The sequence below is a fragment of the Anolis sagrei genome, chromosome 4, assembly GCF_037176765.1.
Source record: "Anolis sagrei isolate rAnoSag1 chromosome 4, rAnoSag1.mat, whole genome shotgun sequence".
Classification (NCBI taxonomy): Eukaryota; Metazoa; Chordata; class Lepidosauria; order Squamata; family Dactyloidae; genus Anolis; species Anolis sagrei.
In genome coordinates, this window is record NC_090024.1 from 138,484,298 (window position 1) to 138,512,087 (window position 27,790).

At 39.0% G+C, this 27,790-nt stretch overlaps 1 protein-coding gene across 1 annotated transcript; it reads left to right on the forward strand.

Annotated features, from left to right (window-relative positions):
- Window positions 1–5,759: 5,759 nt before the first annotated feature.
- Window positions 5,760–27,762, forward strand: SEC23B (SEC23 homolog B, COPII coat complex component). The gene is made up of 20 exons (XM_060774097.2): window positions 5,760–5,881; window positions 8,724–8,959; window positions 10,360–10,417; window positions 11,536–11,622; window positions 11,768–12,004; window positions 12,117–12,202; window positions 12,829–12,973; window positions 13,456–13,614; window positions 14,012–14,127; window positions 16,743–16,866; window positions 17,159–17,239; window positions 18,532–18,621; window positions 19,352–19,458; window positions 20,948–21,101; window positions 22,373–22,450; window positions 22,685–22,846; window positions 23,778–23,864; window positions 24,469–24,624; window positions 26,613–26,678; window positions 27,361–27,762. The coding sequence occupies exons 2-20, from the start codon at window positions 8,739–8,741 to the stop codon at window positions 27,448–27,450; spliced, it is 2,304 nt and encodes a 767-aa protein (XP_060630080.2). The 5' UTR covers window positions 5,760–5,881; window positions 8,724–8,738; the 3' UTR covers window positions 27,451–27,762.
- Window positions 27,763–27,790: the final 28 nt, after the last annotated feature.

Below are 27,790 nucleotides of genomic sequence, written 5' to 3' on the forward strand. Positions count from 1 at the left end.
GGGGTGGGGGCTGAATCTACAATAATGTACAAAGAAATACTCCTGCAAGGAACAAAAAAATGCTGTAAAATATTCCCAAGTTCAACTTTCCACATACATGGGGCTTATTATTATTAATAATAATAATAATAATAATAATGTTTTACAAAAAAGATCTTTCTTAAAAGTGATTATATAACTCCTTTTTATTTCTTTTCCTCTCCTATCTCTCAGCCACCATTCATGCAGCAATCCACACAAATGATTCTTGGCTCCTACTGATAGGAAGAGCTGTATGAATGCCTGCAGAGGCTGCTAATGAAAGCTGAGTTGTTTCCCCCCTAAAAAGGCCATTTCGGAGAAAGAAAATGGGATAGCTGATGTTGCTCGCTTTGGCTAACTCCTTCAAATTTAGTTTAAACATGAAATAGATTCGCTGCCCAAGTGATATAGGAATCACCAGCTGCCCTTTGAAATAGATTGGACATAGTCTGGCAGTTCTGTAAATGAAAGGCACCAAGATTTAGTTGAGGGTCTCCACAGGAGAAAGGAAAAAAATATTTCCCCTCTTCCTCGTACTATTTCTCCTGGAACCTGTAGCCTGGTTTCTGTAGTTTGTGTCTTCTTTATATGTGGAGTTTGTTTCCAAAAATTACCAAAGAAAAAAAGTTATGGGTAGGGTTGTTGTATATTTTCCAGGCTGTATGACCATGTTCCAGAAGCATTCTCTCCTGACATTTCGCCTGCATCTATGGCAGGCATCCTCAGAGGTTGTGAGGTCTGTTGGAAATGTCAGGAGAGAATGCTTCTGGAACATGGCCATACAGCCCGGAAAACACACAACAACCCAGTGATTCCAGCAGGAAAGCCTTCGACAATACGAAGTATAGGCAACATATTGTTGGCTATTTTGTAGAGATCAAAACTATCAAAATGTATCAAATCACTTCGGTACAGAGCTTGGAAAATTGCATCATATAGCAAATGAATGCATGCATATCCTCAGCACATTTTTAAAAAATGCTTTAAAATTTCTTCAGATGGATGTGGTACTTTTTGGAAACAAGCTCCACATATAAATTTGGTTATTTTGACTAGGTTGAAAGTTGTCATTCCTAGTTATTTTCTGTGATGCAGTTTGTGCAGAAAAGGCAAAGGAATCTAGGGTCTGTCCAAATGTTGTGGCTTATTTAATTGACCTCATCTAGTTATTTATGATGGCAGAGCTTTGTGGTTTGGCTTGTTTGGCCACTTTTAGATAATATAATTTATTGCTAGGATCAGATAGCAGAGTATGGTTTTGTGGTTGTCTTGTGGTTTATTACATCAGTCTCATCAGATTTGAATGGCAAATGTTATTCCTTTGGCTTTCTTACAGTTTTGCATTCTAGGTCATGACCTAGACCAGGGGTCCTCAGACTTTTTAAATAGAGGGCCAGGTCGCAGTCCCTCAAACTGATGGAGGGGCAGATTATAATTTGGAAAAAAAATGAATTAATTTCTATGGACACTGCACATATCTTATTTGTAGTGCAAAAAACACTTAAAACAATACAATAATTAAAATGAAGAACAATTTTAACAAATATAAATTTATTAGTATTTCAATGGGAATTGTGGGATCCTTTTGGCTGATAAGATAGGCTTCTTGTTGTTGTTGTTGTTGTTGTTGTTGTTGTTGTTGTGTGCTTTTAAGTCATTTCAGACTTAGTTTGACCACGAGCAAGAGCTGGGTAAATGACTTTGGAGGGCCGTATCTGGCCCCTGGGCCTTAGTTTGAAGACCCCTGACCTAGACTAACATTACCTAGAATGCAAAACTTGAATTTGAAAATAATTTTCCACAACTGTCTCTCAGAAATCAGGAAAAAAAAGCACACAAATGATAAATGGAAAGAGATTACTACATTTTAAAGTGATCTACAATATTGAAGCTTAGACAAAACAGTGTTGCTCCTGGCCAGTCGTAAGACAGATCTGAAAATAGGGAGTCAGCCTGTGTTAGACGGAGTCACACTCCCTCTGAAAACATAAGTTCACAGTTTGGGAGTACTCCTGGATTCGGTTCTAAATTTAGAGGCCCAAATTCCAGGGGTGCTTTTGCACAATTAAAACCAGTGCGCCAACTGAGCCCATTCCTGGAGAAGTCAGATCTGGCCACGGTGGTACATGCCTTGGTTCCATTCTGATTGGACTACTGTAATGCATTCTATGTGGGGTTGCCTTTGAAAAGTGCTCAGAAATTTCAGTTGGTCCAAAAAGCAGCAGCCAGACTGGTAACTGGGACTAGCTACAGGGAACATACAACTCCTCTGTTGCAACAGCTTCACTGCCTGCCAACACGTTTCTGGACACAATTCAAAGTACTGGTTTTGACCTACAAAGCCCTATATTGCTCCAGACCAGGTTATCTGAAGGCCCATATCTCATTCTATGAACCTGGTAGATATCTACAATCTACTGGGGAGGGCCTTTGTTATTGAACACTGCTACCACCACCCCTAATAAAAAGGAGATATAGTTCGCTGTGAAAAAGAATCATAGTTTTCCAAGGACGAGGAGCCAAAATGAATTGCAGCAGTGCCCTCCCTTATAGATGAAGTCTTCCCCAACCCTCCTTGGGCTAGCAGCTAATCCTGTAATGGAAGAGAGATGGTTTGAGGAACAAAGACAAAGAGAGATCCAGAGTACTGGAAAGCACGCTTTATTCTCGGTTGGCGCCAACCGGATATAGACCCCCTGGTAGCCCAGGAAAGAAGGGTCCCGAACAAAGGAAATGCCGAGTTTAAATACACTTTTTGAAAATAAGTATTCATGCATCATAGAAACATCACAATGTGCGTCACAAACATCTACTCTTTCACTGACTTCAAAGGCATATTTTGGAAATCAACAAGTTGTCAATCCTCATTAATTTACTATCTAAAGAGTGACTGTTAATGTACTCCCAGCGCCAGGATGTCTCCGGACCTGCTCCATCCATCTTGAGATAACATTCCTGAGACCCCCTAATGGACACTTCATTAGTCAATTTTACGATAAGGTACCAGGCACCTCTTAATGGATGATAAGGTGCCTGGTGCCTGGTGCCTGGTATGTATCTTATCTTATGGTCTTAGAAGTGTCAGGCACCACATTCCTTTCCTGGGGCTGGCCTCTTATTTTGCAGCTTTTGAGAAGTCAAGTGAACTAGCTATGCATGCATACATTTCTCTTATATATTTTCTAACTCCTATTTCTAATATGGTTATATCAAATATATTTTCCAATATGTGTATTATGTATTTTCATCAAGCCTTCATCAATCCCACGATGTCCATTTTCTTCCACTTACATCTTTTTGGCTCAACCCTTTAATCTAAACCATTCCGAATCAGTGCATATTCACAGGGAATTAACCCCCCCCCCCAGGTATGGCAGGGCCAAGTGTGGGTCGTATGGGGTTGAGGCCACCTGAGAGCCTCTTCTATGGATTCCCAGGTATCACAGTTGGCTGCCCTGGTCCCGCTGCTGTAGCAGCCAAATGGAGCCCTCCAGGCTCTCCAGTTGGTGACAGGTCCATACCAGCAGTTGTCCAAGAGACCCTGGCCCTAGAGGACATACAGAGGTTTGTCTGTTTCAAAAATGCATTTTAATTGTATTTATTGTGTTTCAACTGTTATTTTAACCTAACACATAGAGTACTTTTTGATTTTAAATGTTTGTATTATTTTTTTTAAATTGATCAAAGTGGGTGGTTGTTAGTTGCTTTGAGTCCCCAAGATGAAGAAGGTGAGGTATAAATAACATAAATAGAAATTAATTAGTTAATTAATGCTGTCTGATACCACATTAACTGCCATTATTCAATGCTATGGATTTGTGGGAATTGTAGATTTTCAAGGTCTTTGGCTATACTGTTCCATTATCTGTGTGGAGGCCATTAGGTGGTGCTAGATGTAAGGATAGTCCATTTTCTCGGGGGGGGGGGGGGAGTTGAAGAAGGAAAACCATTTTCCCTGTTTTCGCGGATTATTCCCCCTCCCTCCCATATCATAAATGAGGGTTGTTTCCATGAGGGCAACATGGGTGGGGGGAATAACAGGAAAACAGGGGGAAATTGTTTTACTCTTTCAACTCCCTCTTCCCTGCAAAATGGACTATCCTTCTCTCTCTAGCACCCCCTAATGGCCTCCACCCAGACAATGAAACAGTACCTTTTGGCCTCCTCTGCCAATGAGGGCTGGTGCCTCAGCGAATGACAAATCCCAACTTTGAGCCATGGCAATTGAAGTGGTGTCAAACTGGATTAATTCTACAGTGTAGACGTACCTGCAGATAAATTGGGAAAAGCTGCTGTCCTAAAGTATATTAAAGCATCATTCAGGTTTGGTCTAATTGCAACATGCTGATAGCCATTGTTTAATATAGACAATAACGAGCATAAACATTGAGTCCTGAGTGAGAAAGCCCATATGCGAGTTAAGTTTGAGATCCCTTCCACACTAATGCTATATCCCAGGATCTGATCCCAGATTATCTGTTTATCCTGGGTTATCTGTAAGTGGAGACTCATAAACAGATTAAATCAGATAATCTGTGATCAAATCCTGGGATATAGAGCAGTGTAGAGGGGTCCTGAGGGCCCTTCCACACAGCTATATCTATATAAATAAAAATGTAATGTTTGTTTGTGGGGTTAACATAATTCAAAAACCACTGAACCAATTGACACCAAATTTGGACACAATACACCTATCAGGCCAACAAGTGACCATCACTCATAAAAACACTGAAAAACACGGCAGACATGACTTTAAAAGCCAATAAATAAAAAATACATTACAACACACACGCAAAACCACATATATACATATATACACAAATATATACACAAACAAACAACATATACACAGACTGGGCCACAGCAATGGATGGCAGAGGATAGCTAGTAATCTATAAAAATTAAAATGTAATGTTCATTTGTGGGATTAACATAACTCAAAAACCACTGTACGAATTGACACCAAATTTGGACACAATACACATATCAGGCCAACAAATGACCATAACTCATAAAAAACATGGAAAAACACAGCTAAAGAGACTTAAAAAGCCAAAAAGTAAAAAAAAAAACATTACAACACACGTGCAAAACCACATATATAAACGCAACCACACATATATACACATATACACAACTATATATACACACATACACACACACAAAACACATATGTACAGACTGGGCCACAGCAACGCATGGCAGGGGACAGCTAGTCCAGAAAATCAAGGCAGAAAAGAAGGCTCCTGAGGGCCCTTCCACACAGCCACATAATCAAGAATATCAAGGCAGAAAATCCCCCAATATCTGCTTTGAACTGGGTTATCTGAGTCCACACTGCCATATATTCCAGTTCAAAGCAGAAAATGCGGGGTTTTATTCAGCTGTGTGGAAGGGCCTGACTTTCCATCTTTTGGTCATTTAACTTTGTGAGCCTTTAAAAAATGGAGCTACTCGTCCCCGGAAGTGTTATCTACTTCAAAAGAGTCGTCACTCTTTAATCACTAGATCTTCTAGTCTATGACTCAACCCAACCAACGCTGATGAGGAAGAGGAAAGATAAGCCTGGCTTCACTTTGTCGGCGTGGTAAATGACGCTTAGGCGCTTAGACCAATAAGCAAAGAGCTGGTTAAAACATAGAAGTAGAAAAAGTATAGATATATGTACTTCTCTATTTCCCTTTAATCGAAACTTCCCACTTCCTTATTTCCCGGGACTAAGTCTATACTCCCGACGTTCTGTTCCTGTCGCCGCCATTTTGACTGAGGGCAGGCTGCCGCTGAGCTGTCCTTCTTGGCGCGGGTGTGGCTAAAAGCAGCGGGACCGGACCGGAGCTGGGAAGAAGAGCGAGTCTCAGAGGTAAAGGGGAGAAAAAAACGCGGGGAAGGGGGTCTTGACAGGGAAATATAGAAGGGCTGTGGGAGCCCCTCCTTCAAGAGCCCCCCCTTTATGGCGCTCCTATTGAGAGAAGCAGGGACTCGCCGGCATTTGGCCCTTTTGGGCCTCCGTCCTTCTCCAGTGGGTCTCGCGTGGCAGGATCCTCTTCTTCCTCCAGACCTCTCTTCCTTCTTAAGGGGAAACTGGGGTGCTGGGGAGAGTTCGCCTGTTTAATTGAATGAAATCATCTTGGCTCTGTAAGGCATGTCCAGGGGCCCTTCCACACAGCCCTTTATCCCAGAATATCAAGGCAAAAATCCCACAATATCTGCTTTGAACTGGGTTACCTGAGTCCACACTCAGATAGTGTGGGATTTCTTACCTTGATATATAGGGCTGTGTGGAAGGGCCTCAGGAGGCTGGACCAAGTCAAACCAGATGTATTTCCCTCTTCTTTCAAGGAAGACTTTCCTATGTGGCATTTCCTTGCCACTTGTCAATCAAAAAACATTGGGGGGAAATAAAAGAAAGGGGAACTTGCCTCCCTTCCCTTCTGGTAATAGTGGGACCATCCACACAGTCCACAATCCCAGAATATCAAGGCAGGAAATCCCACATTATCTGAGTGTGGACTCATAACCCAGTTCAAAGCAGATGCTGTGGGTTTTCCGCCTTGATATTCTGGTCTGTGTGGACTTAGCCGTTCCCTCGTTGTCCAAGTAAGATTGTCTTCCAAGATTGGTGTCCTGGCGGTAGGTCTGTAGGTGACTATGGAGCCTTATTCTTGATCTACATGTTCTCCCACAGTGAGGGCATTGATTTCCAGGTGGAAGGCAGTCCTAGTTGGGGTTGGTGTGATGAGCCTTCCTCTTGGCATATTTCTCTCTTTCACCCTCCATTCGTACCTTTTCAAATTCTACAGCACTGCTGGTCACAGCTGACCTCCAGCTAGAACACTTGAGCACCAGGGCTTCCCAGTTCACGGTGTCTATGCCAGAGTTTTTAAGGTTGGCTTTGAGCCCATCTTTAAACCTCTTTTCCTGCCCACCAACATTCCATTTACCGTTCGGAGTTCGGAGTAGAGCAACTGCTTTAGGAGACGGTGGCCGGGCATTCAGACAACGTGACCTGTCCAGCGGAGTTGATGGCGGAGGACCATCGCTTCTTTGCTGATGGTTTTTGCTTCTTCCAGCACGCTGACATTTGTTCACCTGTCTTCCCAAGAGATTTGCAGGATTTTTCGGCGGCAACAGTAGCTTTATAAACAAGCACCTTGGTATCCCTACGGATGTCCTCAAACACTCTGTGCTTCATTTGGAAAAATGCTACACTCGCAGAGCTCAGGCAGTGTTGTATTTCAATGTCAATGTTGACTTTTGTGGAGAGGTGGCTGCCAAGGTAGTGGAAATGGTCAACATTTTCTAATGTTACACCATTAAGCTGTATTTCTGGCATTGGAGAGGGATTGGCTGGTGCCTGTTGGAAGAGCACTTTGGTTTTCTCGGTGTTCAGTGACAGGCCGAGCATCTCATATGCTAATGTAAAGGTGTTTAGAGTGGTTTGTAGGTCTTCTGAATGCGCATAGATGACGTTGTCATCAGCCTATTGGAGTTCTATAACAGATGTTGTGTGGAAAGACCCACTGATTTGTGAGATTGATTTGTAGCATTTTTTAAGGATGACTAAAAAATGAACTGCTTTTTCACCACCCAGTACAGCCAGCCCTCTGTATCCACAGGTTTTGCACCCACAGATTCCATTATCCACAGCTTGGCTATCACCCTCCTGAAAAAAAAAGACCCAAATTGTACATTGTAATAATGAAATGTATGGGGGGGGGGGGGGCAACATAGCTGGTGGAAACCTTTATTTTTTAAAATATATATACAATTTGTAAGACAATAACATAAATGTCCAAGATTTTTGTCCTTTCTTGTTATGTTCATGCGACACACTTTTAGGGCCCTTCCACACAGCCAGATAACCCAGAATATCAAGGCAGAAAATCCCATAATATCTGTTTTGAACTGAGTTATCTGAGTCCACATTGCCACAGACAAAAACCAGAGAAGGACCCAAAACCTTGTGTTCAGATTATGTACTTCCTCAAAAAGATACTTATGAGTATTGATAGAAACAGAGTAGGAATCTGATTTGTATCATTAAAAGCAGTTTTGAAGATAAACTAAGGTCTCATCTACACCGACCATTTGATGCAGTTCAAAGCTCACTTCAAACCGACGGCCGAACAACAAATACCCACAAAAGTGTGGGAAAGAAAGTCCTTAATGCATATCAGTACTCTGTGGTTTGTGCAATTACTATCTGGGCATCAAACTGGTTCCAGGATTCTCTATGTAATCTGCATTTCTTCAATGCCGATTAAAACTGCATTAAATGGTCAGTGTAGATGGGGCCTGAGTCTCACTGTGCCATACCCTGTCTGATCACTTCAAAGATTCATATTTTGGCCCCAACAATATTGCTTTTAAAGGAAGCCCCACTGATTCCATATAAGCCCGGTTGGATGTGCAGTTTTCAGTTCCTGTCAAGTGGTTGTAAAAATAAGGCACCCCATTCCTCCCAACCAAAAGGAGGTTGGTGAATCCTGTTTCCCAATATGGGCCCCGAATTCATGATTGAGAAAGCAGCTGAATGCAAGAGGTTTCTGAGTAATAATTTTCTTAGATTACACCAAATTCCCCTGCATGTGTTTGGGTATATATTATATTTTAACTGGATTTCAGTGCAATCAGCTGAAAGAAATTTGGGGTGCTTTGTGGGTCCAAATATTCACAAACAAACCTGTTATCTGTCTTTGCAGAAACTTTATAATTCTATGGCGACTTACTTGGAGTTTATCCAGCAAAATGAAGAGCGTGATGGAGTGCGCTTCAGCTGGAACGTATGGCCATCCAGCAGACTGGAGGCCACGAGGATGGTCGTCCCTTTGGCCTGTCTATTCACTCCTTTGAAAGAACGATTAGACCTTCCACCTGTCCAGTATGAGCCAGTGCTATGCAGCAGACCAACTTGTAAAACTGTACTCAATCCACTTTGGTACGGATTTGTTCATACACGTAGTGTGTGGGTTTTCTTGGTTTGGAGGGAGATATATTTGTTAAGCTTTTGATAAGGCCTTTACAATTTAATAATTATCCTCTACAACTACATATAGTCCTGATTTGGAATTTGGTAATCAAAACATATAGAATGCCTAACAACTGGGATAAAATATTTTTCAGAATAATTCCTTCAAATTTAAAAATGTAAAAATCAAATTTTTCTTTTAAAATAACTTTGTTTTGAGCTCTCCATTATGTCTTAACTGATTCTGATACACTGACCAGATACAGTAACCTGATTCAGATGTCATTCTGAGTCATAGTTTGTGATAGCAAAGAACTTAGTGTCTCCTTGATCTTGTGCAACCCCTTCCTCATTGTTGGGTGTAGCGCACTTCTGGGACTGTACTTTGTGTTATCACCTGAATCAACAAGCTGTGGTTAGTGTTAACTTCCAATGTTCTCTGTGCTGTTAGAGGAGAAGAGCATAAGAGGCCAAACACTACTGCAATTTATTTTTGTTACTCTAAATTTGGACTATAGCGCCTAGATTTGGACTATAGGTCCTATGATTCCTCATCCTTGACTGCGCTCTGTAAGTCTGATGGCATCTATAGACCAAAAACATCTGGAGGGGAACATTTTGAACTATAATAGTTAAATTTTAGTTAGTTGAAAAATCTAAATGCTACAAGCCTCACTGGTTTGTGGTATGAAACACTTTTTGCCTGGTTCCTCATTTTCACCTCAATGTCCATATCATGGTATATGAAGTAGTAAAAGCCAGAACATGAACTATCTGATATTCCACCATTATCATTGATTTAATAAACAATTCATTGTACTTTTAAACATCAGATTGCTGGAGGAATACTGCATGTTCTCATCCTCATTCCTACTCCTTAAACATTGTTAGAGTTTGTGTATCCTATACACTTTGCCCTTGTCCACAAAATACTGTTTGTCTCCTAATATAATGCAAACGTAAAGAAGCTCATTTGTCAGTACTAATTCTTATCTGTGGAACAGTCAGATTAATGAAAAATAATTTTTAAAGTCATGTCAGACACACTTTTTAAGTACTTGACATGAGGTAAGGTAGAAATACAATATTTCCTAGAACTCAATTAAGAATAGCCTTCCCAATGAAGACAAGTATGCTAGCTTAATTGAGAATGGTTGACTCCGCTGCTATTAGGGACATTCAATGGGGAAATTGAAGTTGGTTTTTATCAGACAGTACTAGTAGTCATTTTCTTCTAATATTGTGAGTTCTTTTTAATGTTGTACATTGACTTTGAGGATATCTATATCTATAATGGAGCACTGTGACATTTATTTGCTTTATCTTTCAAAATGAAATTTTAGTAGTTTTTATGTATTCCTTTCTTATAGCCAAGTTGATTACCGTGCCAAGCTTTGGGCCTGCAACTTCTGCTTTCAGCGAAACCAGGTGAGTGTGAAAGGTTCTAGGTTCTACCATCTTTTTTTTTAATTCGCTTGTTTAAAAGTAATTCTGCTAGTTATATCCCATATCCTCAGATCAGTTTAATACATTATTGTATGTAATCATAGAATTCTAGAGCTAGAAGACCCCAAGGCCATCTGGTCCAGCCATGAAGGAATACAAAGTCAAAGCACCCTTGACAGGTGGTCTTTCACCTCTGCTTAAAAACCTTCAAAGACGAAGACTGTACCAGCCTGTGAGGCAGCACTTTCCACTGCCGAACATCTTTTACCATCACAAAGTTCTTCCTAATATTTAGGTGGAATATTTTTTTAACATAAAGTGAATATGTTGCCATTCATCTGTTATCTCCTAATCTTGGTTCTGTTTGATCCAAGGTATTACCAAAATAGAAACTGAAAGTTGTTGATGTGACCATGTTTGAGTTGCCCATTAGTATTAATTAAATAAATAAACAAATAAATAAACAAAGCTTTTTGGTTTTCATTGTGGATTAGGGCCATCATATGATATAGTTACAGGTCAGACAACACTGACTAAGTTGGGTTAATTGTCAAACTATGTGTTAGAACCATAGTATCATGAAGTTGGAAGAGACCTTGTGGGCCATTCAGTCCAAACCCCTGCCAAGAAGCAGGAAAATTGCATTCAAAGCAACCCCCAACAGATGGCCAGATGGTGTTGTTTAGGTGTGCTCAGTAGCATTGGCCTCAGTAGAAGAGTAACGTTCGTAGCTATTGGTTGCAAATGTATGAATCATGCCAAGAATTACAAACAGTGCTGCCTACCACTGCATGCCAAACCATGGCTGCTAATTCTAGTTTTTTTTATCAATGAGAAATAATTGTTTATGCTCTATACATTATGCCCAACCAGATTTCCGTTTTAAAAACCATGATTAATACGACTCTGAATTGAGTTTGTATACAGAAGAGCTAATTAGCAGATTCTTTCACCTGATGTCTATTCACTGATAAACTGTTCCCTAAAATGCCAGTGTTTTTTTGAAAAGAAAGTTTGTTGAAATAGAAAAAAACTTGCTTATTAGAAAGGAACTTTTATATCTTTCAGTATATTTCCTAATCCTTGATGTGTTTCCCCAGTTTCCACCAGCATATGCAGGCATATCTGAAGTGAATCAACCAGCAGAACTCATGCCGCAGTTTTCCACAATTGAATATATAGTCCAGGTAACCTTTTTTATCCCATTTTTGAAATTAACAATATTATATTGAGTAGTTTTGTGACAGCAGTCTCAAAGAGTTCTAAATATGGTTTTTTCCAATGGTCTTCCGCTGTCTATAATTTGATGTAATTTTCTTTCTCTCACACCAGCGTGGTCCTCAGACACCCCTGGTCTTTCTTTATGTGGTGGACACGTGTTTGGAAGAGGAGGACTTGCAGGCTTTGAAGGAGTCTCTGCAGATGTCTCTGAGTTTGCTGCCTCCGGATGCTCTTGTTGGCTTGATTACCTTTGGACGAATGGTCCAGGTTCATGAACTCAGCTGTGAGGGAATCTCCAAAAGTTATGTTTTCAGAGGCACCAAGGATCTAACAGCAAAACAAATACAGGTGTGGTGTTGCCTTGATTTTAATTAAAGCTAATTCAGCTTTTCAGTTGCCTGTCTCTCCTTCCAAAATTAAAGTGGGGTTCTCTAATAATGGTATGTGTTTTGACTGTTAGGATATGTTGGGTCTTTCAAGGCCTACTGCACCTGTTCAGCAAGGAAGACCTCATCAGCCACAGGAACAGCCTGTCATTTCAAGCAGGTACTTACATTTCTAAAAGAACCTATGTTTCAGAGGATGGAATTGGTTGACTTCAATGAAATAACTAAAACATGAAGAGTTTCTGTAACTAATTTTTAGAAATAACTAGAATAAGTCCTTTTCCATATAACTGCAACTGTTTCTTTCCATGTATATTATGTATAGCTATGAACTGGCATCTCTAATCATGATGTCACTCAGGGTACATCTTTCAAAAGTGGAAAATGATTATTTGAAATATTAGTAAGATTGAATGCATAGTTGAACAATTAGAACAGCTGGATTTATTTGAGATCACACATGAATCACCCAGTTTCCATTGTGGTATTTTGTATTGTGTTTTCATCACACATACTTATGCAGCAGATTTTGTGAGATTTTTCAATGATTAATAGTTTGTTGTAGAATGAGCTTTGCATATATGCTCACAGTCTACTTTCTTTCTTTAATTGGTCAATATACTCAATTGGTATTTGACACTAACTGTCTAGGGTTACTTAGCCTCTTTTTGTATTACCTGACCCTTGAGTAGTGCATTGAGATTGTAAGTCATCTGAGAAATTTGTGCATAAAGTTGGTTCTTTAAAACATAAAACTATACTTATTTTTCATTTGAAATTTTGTAGATTTCTGCAACCTGTTCACAAAATTGACATGAACCTGACAGATCTCTTAGGAGAACTCCAAAGGGACCCATGGCCAGTCACGCAAGGAAAGAGACCATTGCGATCCACTGGAGTAGCTTTGTCAATTGCTGTTGGGTTACTGGAGGTACATTTGCTTTCAACAACAATTAAATGGTAGTAGAAATAAACCAAATTGTCTAGTGCACTCACAGCCTGAAAAGCATGGTGCTGGTCAGTGTTGTGTCTATGGGGATAGATGTGTATGGTTTTAAAGGCAATGCTGTCTAAATATTATTTTGGAAAGTCAGTGTTTCAGTACTATTTCATGTAATATCTGGGAAGTAATTTTGTATGCTTGCCAACTATAACACAGCTTGAAAGTCTTTTGCCTTCTCCAATATTATAAATTAAGCCTGGAGAAATCATGATAGCACAGCATATTCCTCCTTTTTTGACATTAAGGGCATGCTCCGTATTTGTAGAACTGAGCTATGCTAGAGTACCCTTTTTTCATAAAACAAATGAATTTCTCAGTGGGATGGTTGTAGCCAACCATGTTGGTATACATCAGTGCATTAATTGATGACTGTGCTTTTGACCATTTGTTTTTCTTTCTCCACTTTCAAGGGAACATTTCCAAACACTGGGGCCAGAATAATGTTGTTTACAGGAGGCCCTCCAACTCAAGGGCCAGGCATGGTGGTAGGAGATGAGCTGAAAACGCCAATCCGTTCCTGGCATGATATAGAAAAGGACAATGCACGGTTCATGAAGAAAGCTATGAAGGTAGGCCTTTGTTTTAAATACTCAGTGTAAGGCTGTATATTTTTTCAGGTTCTGCTGAATGCTGGATTTCCTGGGCTGGGCAAGAGTGCAATATGAGGACACCCATTATAGGGGAGCATGACAAGGGAGATGTAAGATCACTCTCCAAAAGCGCAACGGAAAAGCCACGTTTTGAGGTTCTTCTTGAAAGTTTCTAAGGTGGGGGCTAGCCTAATCTTGCTAGTTCTTCCTTACTGTTAAAAAGATTCTATTAAAAAATGCTGGAGAACTTGGCTATCATTTTTAAAATCTTGCAGTTGCCACACATTCCTCATACCCGTTCCAAAATTGTAAAAATGTTTTGTTGTAACAGTATCAAAAACTGCCTGCAAATGCATTCTTTGTTTTATTTCTGCAGCACTATGAGATGCTAGCTAGTCGCACAGCTGCCAATGGACACTGCATTGATATCTATGCCTGCGCTCTTGATCAGACTGGTCTTCTGGAGATGAAATGTTGCACAAATCTAACTGGGTATGTTCTCAGCCCTCAACAGGATGAGTCCCTCTTTGATCCATGCCCCACTCTTAAACTGTGCCCACGATCTGCCATTTTCTTTCCTTTGGGACCAGGAGGATCCATAGCTTAAATTCTTTTAGTTCTGACTAGAGAAGACTCATCTACATTTTAAGGTTTATCTATGTATTGACTTGTCATTCAGCACTTGAATAGATGGTTTGCTCTAGATATGACTTTAGCCAAAAGGATGTAGCTTGTGTGTGTATTTGGACATAATTGTCCTGAAATCAGTCATAATACTTAAATGATAAAATACATAAAAAACCTGTTTCTTAGCTTTTTCTCCCATCATACTATAGAATCATAGAGTTGGAAGAGGCCTTATGGGCCATCCAGTCCAACCCCCTGCCAGGAAAATTGCATTCAGAGCACTCCCGACAGATGGCCATCCAGCCTCTGTTTGAAAGTCTCCAAAGAAGGAGCCTCCACCACACTCCAGGGCAGAGAGTTCCACTGCTGAAGAGCTCTCACAGTCAGGAAGTTCTTCCTAATGTTCAGGTGGAATCTCCTTTTTGTAGTTTGAAGCCATTGTTCCATGTCCTAGTCTCCAGGGCAGCGGAAAACAAGCTTGCTCCCTCCTCCCTGTGATATCTCCTCACATATTTATACATGGCTATCATGTCTCCTCTCAGCCCTCTCTTCTGAGAATATAATATTCTCTAGAAGGAACGATGGCCTCAAATGTTGGTATATAGTTGGTTTTCTGTATCCACAGATTCTGCACCATGGATTCAAACATAAATTGCATGGAAACATTTTTAAAATTTCCTAAAGCAAACCTTGATTTTGCCATTTAAGGGACATCATTTTACTATACGATTATATGTAATGGGACTTGAACATCCATGAATTTTGGTATTCACAAGGGATCCTAGAACCAAACCCCATCAGATGCCAACAGCCCTCTGTATTTATTTTTGAGTAAGTTCCAGTGAATGAAGTAGAACTGGATCAATGGAAACACCCATAAGATTAAAATGTTTAAAATAGAACCAAAGTCAGGGCAGTTGTTTGGCTGCGAGTTGTCAACCCATCTCTTTCATCAAGACAAAATAAAAAGCTGAAATTTGTTAAACTGTTAAAAGATAAAAATAAAATGGTCTTTATTTCCATGACACTGAGTTGGCTTGTGTTCTCAGTAAGAGGGGCTCCCAGAAGACTAACAGGAGTATGAAACATTGCAGCACCCTGCTTGCAGTATGTGGCTTTTCTTCCTGATCCTACTCCAGCCATAGTGACAGGCATGTTCAAACATTGCAGTCCTCTCCTTCGTATAAATGGAGGTGGTAGGTTTGTTTCAAATTTACTTGGTGTTCTTCCTCTCTTCTGTGGAATAAACTGAACAGAAGCATTTTCAGATTAGACTCAGCATTCAGCAGTAAGAAGGATAATCTTTATTTAGCACACACGTGTCAAACTCAGAGCCTATGGATCAAATCTGACCCTCTATGTCATTTTATGTGATCCTTTAGATTGTAGACTCCTGTATTCTTCATCATTAGTCATGATGATGGGATGATACAGTAAGATCTGAAAGGCTGCTTTTTCTGTTTAGTCAAGAGTGGGGTTTGAATTTAGATACAAGGCTTGTGGATATGATGTTTGACTTTAAAATATTATTTACCTTTTGCTCAGAGCCACAATTGCTATTCCCATTGTCCACAATCTTCATAGTAGATCATCAAAAATGATGAAAGTTATTGTTCAGTAACATCTGAGGACCCAAACTGGGTAAAAACGGGGTAAAAACTAAAGAACACCATGCTAAAAAAAATTATATAGTTGGCCCTCTGTATGCAAGGATTTTTCATTCATGGATTAAACCACCCTTTGAAGGCAACCATAAGGCTGATGTGGCCCCCAATTTATTTATTTTGTGTCAAAAGCATTGCATAAATAAGTATAAAACTGATAAAATAGAGGGAGCCCCCGGTGGCGCAGTGCGTTAAACCTCTGAGCTGCTGAGCTTGTTGACCGAAAGGTCGCAGGTTTGAATCCAGGGAGCGGCGTGAGCTTCTGCTGTCAGCCCACCTAGCAGTTCAAAAACATGTAAATGTGAGTAGATCAATAGGTACCGCTCTGGCGGGAAGGTAACAGCGCTTCATGCAGTCATGCCAGCCACATGACCTTGGAAGTGTCTACGGACAACACCGGCTCTTCGGCTTAGAAATGGAGATGAGCACCACACCCCAGAGTCGGACACGACTGGACTTAATCTCAGGGGAAAACCCTTACCTTTACCTATATAATTTTAGACCAAAAACAGGCAACAGCGACTGCATTGTCTGTAGCTTTCAACAATTCTTCCTCTGTGCATGAGGCAGGGCATTGTGGCAAGCATACAAGTGTGAAGTTGTTTGTTCTGCTCCACAGTCACACAAGGTGGAGGATTCTTCTAGGTAGTGCCATTTTGCCAGGTTGTCTTTTGATCTGCCCACTCCACTTCTGAATCTGTTCAGGTACTTGCAAGCTGTCCATTCTTGGTTGGCCTTCAATGAAAATGAGTTTAACAGCCCTGGTTTAGTATCTCAATGTCTACATTTCTCTGAGATGCCATTTTCCCCCCTCAGGGGCCACATGGTGATGGGAGACTCGTTCAATACCTCTCTCTTCAAGCAGACTTTCCAGAGAGTGTTCAGCAAAGATCTCAGTGGAGAATTCCGAATGGCTTTTGGGTCTACTTTAGAAGTGAAGGTGAGTATGATAAACTCTAGCTTGGTCTTGAAATTGTGGCTCAGTAGTTGAGTACTGGTATTATGCTATCTTTATCTGAAAGGAATGTACCAGTGTTTGTAATTGTCAGCTTCTAAGATAATTTCCTATTCATCAAAACCTTACTTTCTTTCTCACAAAAGGGTGGAGTAGACCACTCAAACGTGGTGGCAAGTTACTGCCTTCCCAACAGCTCATTTCTGGCAAGGTGACAAATTACTCAATAATCTGTCACTATTGGTTGGGACTAATGTTGTATTCCTTTGAATTTTAGACTTCTAGAGAGCTGAAGATTGCTGGATCTATTGGACCATGTGTGTCCCTAAATGCCAAAGGGCCATGCGTTTCTGAAAATGTAAGTTATGTGGTTGGAGGTGAGGTGGGGCAGGAAACACAATAATATGCATTGTGAATGTTAGGATATTTATGACATTATTAAATGCTTCATCCAAAAGATTGTTCAATATATTGTGTAATTTAATTGCTGCTCATTTTCTCTCAACGTATCTATCTATCATCTATCTATCTATCTATCTATCAATCATCTATCTATGGGGTTATATATATTATAGCCAGTGTGGAGAGCTGGGAAGAGATGCAGAGCACTGGTGTTTTCCCTGTCCTTTTTTTAGCTGTTGCTGTGAAGTGACAGCAGCATATAGAGCCCAGGATGGCCATGTAAATTGACCTTACCCTTGGCAACAAGGAACATTTACCTTGAAGGGGAATAGGACAGTCAGCTGCTGAGCAAGTTTTCTGCTACCACTTCTGGGGAGTAGGCTTATTTTCCATCTGTCCTGGGGAAAACCTTTACCTTCAAATAACTAATAGTATACACATGTGAAATGAAATAGCTAAGTTAACTTTATATGAGTAAATAAAACTATTCTGAACCTGCTGGAGACCACTTGAAGGCTTACTCCAGTTTGTAACATGTTGGGAGTTGGAGTAAGGCTTATCTGCTTGATCCTTTTCTCTTTGATTTTCTAAGGGATTCAGGAAGCAGATTCTAGAATAGAATTTAATTATTTCTCATCTCAAATATTTTTTGCATCGTTTAATGCAGATACTCTACTGAATCCTGACACTGAAATTATGTTTCTCACCCCTGTCTCCATCTTCCTAATAGAAATGCTGTTTAAAAAAAATTCCAGCTGGACAGAGAAGAAGAAGAGGAAGCTGGGGATGTTAAGGAGTGCTTCACTGTCAGAATTTTAGTTAACTGGGGCATGTGTTTTGTTTGAATATTAAATGGAGGTCACTCGTAAATATCCCTATGATACCTCCTTGTCCTTTGTATATATATTATTCTAGGGATTGGTGATTGACATCACATTCTAGTAATTCAAATGCTAGTTACAATATACAAAGTATTGTACCCTTATGCAAACTTAACAAATTGTATATTCCATCTAGACCAGGGTTGAATGTTTTCATAGCAACAAATTAGGGTGGTAGCAAGGGAGCAAGGCCAAGTTGTTTTCTGTTCAATATTTTAGTCACCAGACATCTGTAGGGTTTAAGGTTTCATTGTTTGTGTTTGTTCTTTAGCCAGTATATGAGTCTGCAGGAACACAATGTGCTGTGACCAAATCCTGTAGGTAGCCATAATGTAAACAGAACACCCCCTCTCTCACTTTCTTATAGGAACTTGGGATCGGAGGCACATGCCAATGGAAAATTTGCAGTATTGACCCCACCATGACTCTTGCTATTTATTTTGAAGTAGTAAATCAGGTAATCTTGTCTTTTCCCCCTCTTTTTGCCTGTAATGCCCAAAGTGTTGAGATTATTTCTAGATGCATACATACTTCTTAAATACAACAAATAAATCATCCAGAAATGATAGCTGCTGTTTCGTTGAGCAATATGCCATCTTTGGCAGATAGGACTGTGTAGCACTTACATTACTATTCAAACTTCCATACTTATTTTCTTTGACCTTTATCTCCCCCCCCCCCCTTTTTGCAATTTGCCTTGATGTACATATAGTTGGCCCTCCATAACATTGGATTTTCTATCTGCAAATTATCTATGGTTTGAAAATATTTTAAAAGATCTAAAAAGTGATCCTTTACCATTTTATATAAAGAACATTTTGCTACACTATTTTATATAATGGGATTTGAGTATACATGGATTTTTAATATCCACAGTAGGCCCTGGAACCAAATCCCAGCAAATACCAAGGGTCCATTATATTCAACCCAACCCCCAAGTACATGAGGAGTAAGCCAGCGTTCTTTAACTCTGGATAAACATAACTAAAATCGCACTGTTAATTTGATTCTGGTTATTTTGAGTACTTGAAGCCTTGCATTTAAGCTCCAAGAAGCTTGTTGGCTCACTGTTGACATAATAAGCTGCTCTTATTTTGTTTTTATTGTATAACTGTGTGTGATATTTCAGACTGCTTTTTAAACATAGCCTATTTTCTTAAAGTGACTTCTCTCTATCTGGTTTCCAGCACAATGCACCCATACCACAAGGCGGCAGAGGAGCTGTCCAGTTTGTTACACATTATCAGCATTCCAATACACAGAGGCGTGTTCGTGTGACTACAGTTGCTAGAAAGTGAGACCTGCTTGGGATAAGTAGCCTTGTATTTTTTGACTATGTGCTTTTTATTAAACTATTGTGGAGGGAGGGGAGGGGGGTGAACAAGGGAGGGAGGGGGGAAATAGTGGAAGAGGGATGGAGATAAGTAAGGGATGAGGGTGATTATATATGAATTTTTAAAATCTTTTTTGTTAAATCTATATAAATAGAAATGTAATGTTTTTTGTGGGTTTAACATAACTCAAAAACCACTGGACGAATTGCCATCAAATTTGGCGACAAGACACCTACTAACCCAAGGAGTGACCATCACTCAAAATAATTGATTTTGTCATTTGGGAGTTATAGTTGCTGGGATTTATAGTTAAGCTACAATCAAAGAGCATTCTGAACTCCACCAATGATGGAATTGAACCAAATGTGGCACACAGAACTCCCATGACCAAGAGAAAACACTAGAAGGGTTTGGTGGGCATTGACCTTGAGTTTGGAAGTTGTAGTTCACCTACAGAGAGCACTGTGGACTCAAACAATGATGGATCTGGACCAAACTTGGCACTAATATTCCATTTGCCCAAATATGAACACAGATAGAGTTTGGGGGAAATAGACCTTGACATTTGGGAGTTGTAATTACTGAGATTTACAGTTCACCTACAATCAACCAACGACAGAATTGGGGCAAACTTCCCACACAGAACCCCCATGACCAACAGAAAATACTTAAGGCCATCCAGTCCAACTCTCTTCACCAGGGCAAGAAAACGTATTCAAAGCCCTCCTGACAAGAAGCCATCCAGCCATAGATATAGATATATATGATTCATACACACATATATAGTATCATAGATTTGAAAGAGATTCCTAAAGAAGGACAATTATATGTTCCATGTTCCAGAGTAGGCAAACCAGACACTCTCCACATCAACACTGACAAAGAAACAACAAGAAATACCGTTTACCCACAAGCAGAAAGAAATTACATATATTAGAAACCAACACTTTCTCATTATTTTCCAGGTCAGCATAGTGGGCCACAGCAACGTGTGGCAGGAGACGGCTGGTTATTAAAATATATATACTGTATAAGTTACCTATGTTATCTTCTAAACTTTCTTATGAGGGAAAGTGGTTATGTTATACTCTTCTTCTTCTATGCAAATAAATAAACTTACTAAAACAGAAACTGTGGTGGGTCCAGCAGACAGCAAATAGACAAACAGCCCAAAATTTGTCCGAAATGTTCAACATTTTGATGATGAATTTAAATGATGAATTGTCATCCCTGGAAGCTTCCAGAAGGGCAAACTGGGGGAGGTATTTTTGGACAAAAGAAAGTAGACCAGGGATTCTGGAAAAGTCAAGGGCCAAAAAATCAGGGCCACGTTGCCCCCATTAAGGTTGTACTGTTGTTCCGTTGCATGAGCTGCTTCTGCATAGGGGGTTGGGTGCAGCTTTAAATTTTCAGAAATGTAGATTTGCTAATTCTCGCCATTGTTACCAGCTGGGCGGATGCACAGAGTCAGCTGCAGCACATAGAAGCTGCCTTTGACCAAGAAGCAGCAGCTGTCCTGATGGCCCGGCTGGGTGTCTACAGAGCTGAATCAGAAGAGGGGCCTGACGTTTTGCGTTGGCTTGACAGGCAGCTCATCAGACTTGTGAGTATGATCCCTTCTAAGATGGAGGCATTTTAGGACTCATTTATCAGGTTGTTTTTACTTCTTTAAATTCTTTCTTCTGATTTACATTACAAAAAGGATCATCTTTTCATCCATTCATTAAGAAAGGTATCATAACATAACAACCTATATGTATCATCATCCAATCACATATTACAACAACAAAGCACTACATGTACCATTCAAAACTAATTTCTCAAATATTTTATCAAAGAAGGTAGTGGTCTCAATATATTAAACACAAATCCCTTCAAACCAAGTTAATGGCAAGTTGAGGCCCATGATGTCTAACCCATATGCTAACAGTGAACTATTTGGGGTAACTGTAGCCTAGAAAGCTACCAATCTCTTAATTTCAAAGAGATAATCAAGTCTTAATTTGAAGTTCTGGTTTGAAGAATATTTGCGATCTCTAACGCAAACCATGCTGAATTGTGGTTAGAAAAAAAGAGGAAGAGGAGAGGAAACCAATGAGTAGGTGGCATGTGGGTATAGTGCAAATAACCTGCTCCTATTTTTTTTCCATTAGAGTCTTTTAACCATTTTATCCTGTGCATGTGTCCCGCCCACTGTTATCGTGATTGTGTTTATTGGAATGTTATTTTTGTTACTATGTTTATACTTTTTTTCCTATGTAATTTTGATTATGTTGCTTGTTGTTTATGTTTTGGTTTTATTTTGCTGTAACATGTTGTCCGGGCTTGGCCCCATGTAAGCCGCTCCGAGTCCCCATTGGGGAGATGGTGGCGGGGTATAAATAAAGCTTATTATTATTTATTATAGTGGTGGTGGGAAGACATCTACTTTTTTCCCTTCCAAAGGGAAAGCATGATTCGATGTTATCTCTGGTTCAATCTATGTTAGAGATTTTTTTCATTCAATGAAAACCCTTTATTTTGAGTTTCAAGCATACTAGAGCTAAACCATGGTTTTAACTTCTTGCTTGTTTTTGAGTTTCATCTCCAGTTATGAGCAATTGAGCTGACATGAAAAGCAGTTGATACAATTATCTTGGAAGCAATTTCCCTGTTTTTTGAAAGAAACTCATTTATCAAATATATCCATTTATGTAGCAAATTTAATTCTCTTGTTTTGTAAAATAAATATACTTAAAAAAAAAAGAACAAAACTCCAATCCTTCTTGGTAACATTGTCAGAAGTAATTAGTTTATTTTTATCCTGTATTACATTGTACAAAGTTAATGAAAGTGTTTAAGCAATTACTGAGGCCTGTGTTTTTCTCCCGACAGTGTCAGAAGTTTGGACAATACAACAAGGATGATCCAAATTCATTCAGACTTTCTGATTCGTTCTCTCTGTATCCCCAGGTAAAAGAGCATTTCTCAAAATTTAAAACAATAAATAGGAGATAGCAGTGAGTGCTCCAAGATGCCACTATGATTATCGTAAAAATTGCTGGATTGTTCTTTCTGTTTTTTATCTGATGTTGCTTAGCCTTTATATTCAGCTTCTTAAATCAAATAAGTGAAGTGTCATAAACAAAGGGAGAAGGCAGTAGTTTTGACCAGTATTATAGTTTCTTTTTTCTGTTTTCTATGCAGTTCATGTTCCATTTGCGTCGGTCTCCATTCCTCCAAGTGTTTAATAACAGCCCAGATGAATCTTCCTATTATCGCCATCACTTTTCCAGGCAGGACTTGACCCAATCCCTCATCATGATCCAGCCTATACTCTATTCTTATTCCTTCTATGGACCACCAGAGGTGATTTACTTTCTTTCAGATCTAGTAAATGCTTTTAAAGAAGAATCAGTAATACTTTATGAAAGGATTTTTGGGCTGTAAATATGTCAAAAGTTAGGACGACAGAATTCTACTATTGAATTCTTACATCTTAGTGGAATTTGCTTAATGATTATTTTCCCGAGGGGAAAGGGATATGTCACAATCACATTTTTAGAAGAAAATCTTCAAATGTACACATTCCTGAAAAATAAATTTCTGTCAGGAAAGTTGCTCGTTTTAGATCCCTTTATTGACTGCTAGTATGTAATGTGTTATTTAAAGGCACCTATTAATATATGGTAACAGTAAATATAGTATTTTTAAAAATTATTGTATATGTGCCTTGAAGCTTTTCTATTTATGACCACACCATGAATTTCATAGGGTTTTATTTAGACAACTAAAGCTACACACAATGTAGTTGCTGTTGCCCATTTTTGGTCTAAAATTATTTAACCACTTGTGCTCTCTCTATTTTATCAGTTTTATGCTTGTTTATTTATGCAGTGCTTTTGACACTAAATAAATAAATTTAGACAATGAATAATCAGAGGTGGATTTGCCAGTTGCTTCCTCTGAAATACAGTCTACAGCACCTAGTATGCATTGTGGTTCTCCCATCCAAGTATTAATCTGACCTGATTAACTTCCAGGATCAGATATGACTTGCTGCCTTTAGGATATTTGGAAAAAAAATACCTTACATACTGATGTCTGCTTAGATAGAACCTTGTGGCTGGAAAATTATTTTTTCACTGGGGAATGTGTAGAAGTTTATTTTAAAAGTTTATTTCTGCAGTTGTTTCCCTATATGATGGGATGGAATATTAATGTAAGCTCTTTTGTGGTATATCTATAGCTTTCCTAAGGCAGTCTTTCTGAATAATGATTTATTCATTTATTTTTCTAGCCTGTACTGTTGGATAGCAGCAGCATTCTTCCAGACAGGATACTACTGATGGATACCTTTTTCCAGATTGTTATCTACCTTGGTGAGGTAACGTGCAAATAACTGTTTTGTTCTAGCTGAGATTTGCATGAGTTGTGTGAGTGGCAAGGAATTGCTTGAAAACTTTGTCTACTTGAAGACCCTCCAATTTGCCTTAAATTAAATCTCAAAGCCTATGTTAGAACTAGGTAGTGATAGCATAGTAATTGCTCAGGGCTTGGTAGAATGGGAAATAAGATAAAAAAGAGGATACAATTTGAAAGTCTTTTCTTCTTAGCTTGTCATCGGAAGGGATAGGGTAAAAGTAGGACTCAGTTGAAGTGAGCAGCCAACAATTCATTCTTTAGTCTTGGTCAGTGTTGTTTGTGGTAAAACCAAACACATCTATTGCCCAAGAGAAACCGAACTATTTTTGTCACTGCTTCTAGGCAATTTTTAAAATTTTGATTGTTGGAACGAATTAACCATTTGGCTCCACTGATTTGTCTGTTATTTTTGGGCTGAATACAGATTTGAAAGTGGTCTGGTAGTAAGAGCAAAGCTATGTCTATTAATGCCTAACAGCACTAGTTCACAGACTAAGAGAATCAGACATCAAGCTTTATGGAAATAGCTTGATTAATGTCCGCATTTGCCCGTCTTTCACAATTAGACTATTGCTCAGTGGCGTAAAGCTGGTTATCAAGATATGCCTGAATACGAAAACTTCAAGCACCTGCTGCAGGCCCCATTGGATGATGCTCAAGAAATCCTGCAGACAAGATTCCCAATGCCACGTTACGTGAACACAGAGCATGGGAGCAGTCAGGTGAGATGCAGCTTTGTAAAGAAAGATGTATGAAGAAACGTGACAGACATATACCTGCAAGTAGATTTTGGATGTGTTCAAAGGCCAGATAGTTTTCATTTCAATTCTGGAGATAAAAAAATATTATATGGTAGTTTAATCCCACCATTTAACAAAATTTGAAAATGTTTCTGTTCCTGGTTTGAAGGTGTAATTTCCTGTTTAATTGTGCGGTACTTACTTTGAAAGTAATTGTTCTGTTCCAGAAACTTCATTTTTGTGGCTGCTACACACTGTGTTGAATTGGTTGAGACTCTATGAGATATTCATTGAAAATGATTATCAAAATATGTTACAGGATGTCCCACAACTTTTCTCATATTTATATGATAGAACCAAAATGACATTTATAACCCAGGAACAAAAATTGTGTTACATAGTGTAATAATCTGTAAGAGTTTTTCTTAATCGTGTTCATGTAGGAAATGAAATGTACAATTCTAAAGAGGATTAAAGAAAATTTTACTAGTCGTTGCTTAGGAATACCATATTGATGCCAGTTGCTGAGATCTATGAACAGTCGATTTCATTGTATTTTGTGCTTCTTGATTTTAAAATTTTCAAGACTGTTTTGTAAAGATTTATTTATTCATTCATATTCTGTCATTTCTCCAGGGAGCTTAAAACAGTATTCTTATTTGTAGCCCTGTAGGATAAATTAGTCTGTGAAATGAAGACATGGTTAGGAGCACCAAATATGCCTAATAATTTCACTGGCATATATTTTTTTACTTATTTTTATTGAGCCAGATGTAGCCCTGAGTGATGTGGCCACTGTATCCACAAATTCCTCATCTACAGCTTGAAAATACCCCCTCCCTCAAAAGAAGCAAAAAGCAAACCTTGATATTGACACTTTATATAAGGGGCACCAATTTACTATATCAGTCCCCAAGTTACAAACATCCGACTTACAAATAACTCATAGTTAAGAACAGGGTGAGACAACAGCAAGTTAGAGAACTCTACTCCTTGGAAGGGAAAATCACTTCTGGAAGAGTTATCAAGGGGAAAAAAGTGTCTCCGCTGAAGCTTGATCACCAATCTTTGTTTCCACAAGCCAAATTTTTTCCAAATCCAATTATCACAGGGACGGAAAATGAGGTAGAATCTTTTGAACAGAGGTACAGACAGCAAAACCAACACCACTGGAGTTACGCTTAAAAATGTACCTGTTCTGACTTACATACAAATTCAACATAAAAACAAACTTACAGAACCTATCTTGTCTGTTGCATAGGAACTCCTGTAATGGGACTTGAGCATCCATAGATTTTGGTATTCACAGGGTGTCTTTGAACCTAACCCCTATGGATACCAAGGGCTCATTATAATATAAAAACATACAAAAATGATGTTGATGAATTATGTCACAAGCAAGCCGCAAATTAGAAGGACCACATAAAATTTAAATGCAAAATCGAAAGCCAGCTGGGGAAGTAAGCGTATGCTTGCTGAAACAGGAAATCTGAAAAAAAGCAAACAGAAGGAAATTCTAAAGAAAAGATCCTGTTTGTTGTCATTAGTCTTATCTTCGTCAGTGAAGAAACTCTGAGCAGAACCTCCTCAAAAGATCTCAGTGTTTCATCTATTATTCTTCACGCAGACCAGCTGTGCTCTGAACTAATTGAAATGTCCAGAAATGTTGACCTCATTATACTCGCCCAGTTTGAACCAAGTAACATATAGGTTCATTATTCATCTTAAAATACCTCTTGAAATATTGAATGCCAGCACTGTGGTTCATTCCGATAGAAGCAAAAGGTATATTTCAAGAACCCCATTCTTTCAGGATGAGGTTTGACCTTTTATCTTTCCAAACTATATTCTCTGTCATCCTTAACATTTCAAGTTAATTCTGAGCAGTTTTAACATATTAGATGTGATCACGAGATGACATTTCCTATCATTTTACCTCTATGCTAAATTTTCACTCTTTTTTTTAACAGGCACGGTTTCTCTTGTCTAAAGTGAATCCATCTCAGACTCATAACAATCTCTATGCATGGGGACAAGTAAGTAATTGATAACAAAAGTTTCTGAAGTTCATATTTCCTCCTTGTACAATTAATGCATTCTGTTAGATATTTTAAAAATTAAGGATGTAAACATGTCACTTGCTTTGGTGCACTTGTGAGGCTTGATTTTGCATAGATCTGTACTTGCTAGTGGTCAGTGTTGAGCATTCAACTTTCCCCCTTTTTTCCCCTTTTTTCACTTTGTTTTGCCACTCACGCACACACAGCAATTGTTGTTTATCTGACTGCTCACACAGCTACAGTAAGATTGGCTAGAGGAGAATCCCATTCTTTCTCAACTCAGATGTTTCTGAATTATTTGCTGCAGACTTGTCGCCATAACTTGCCACAAAAAGTCTGTGTTTCTCTGGCATGTCTTCTCCATCCTCCCAATGCTAATGATACTAAAAGACAAGGAAAAAAGTGGGGCTGGGAAGCATTTAAAGCTTTGTAAAATGTACCTCCTTTTTCAGAGGCTTTGGTAAATGATGCGTGTGTGTATAAGTATAAGGCCTGGAAAGGACTGGATAATAAAGAAGAATAAATGTTGAAATGTGAATCAATGGAGCTGGGGTTCCTAGACTGATGCTTCACTCAGTTGTGCTTCATCTGATCAATTTTCCTTGTTTTTAGGAGAGTTCCCTTTTTTATTATTGAAATGTGTTTGGGTTTTTTTCAGGAGTCCGGTGCCCCAATTCTAACAGACGACGTTAGTCTACAGGTATTCATGGACCATCTGAAGAAGCTGGCTGTTTCAAGCGCATCATAATTTTTACCTGATAAGGAAACCTCAACAAAAATAATGAACTAAAATCATGCTACTGATGACCCAGTCTGCCAAGAATTAATAACATTCCTTCACCTCTTTTAAATCATTTTTAGTGATTCTACATAACAAACAAATGCATTAGGGAAGTTTTGTATTTTAGATTTAACTTATTGATATTCTTTCTTTGTATGTTCTGCTAGTTCTACTTTTTCACTCATGTAATTATTCCATGATGATTTTTTGTCTCATGTAATTAATTTTTCTGCACTTGGACTTAAGTAAAATAAAACTGGAGGCAGGTGTTGGGCTGAAGAGTTGTTTTCATTTGGCCAGGATGTGA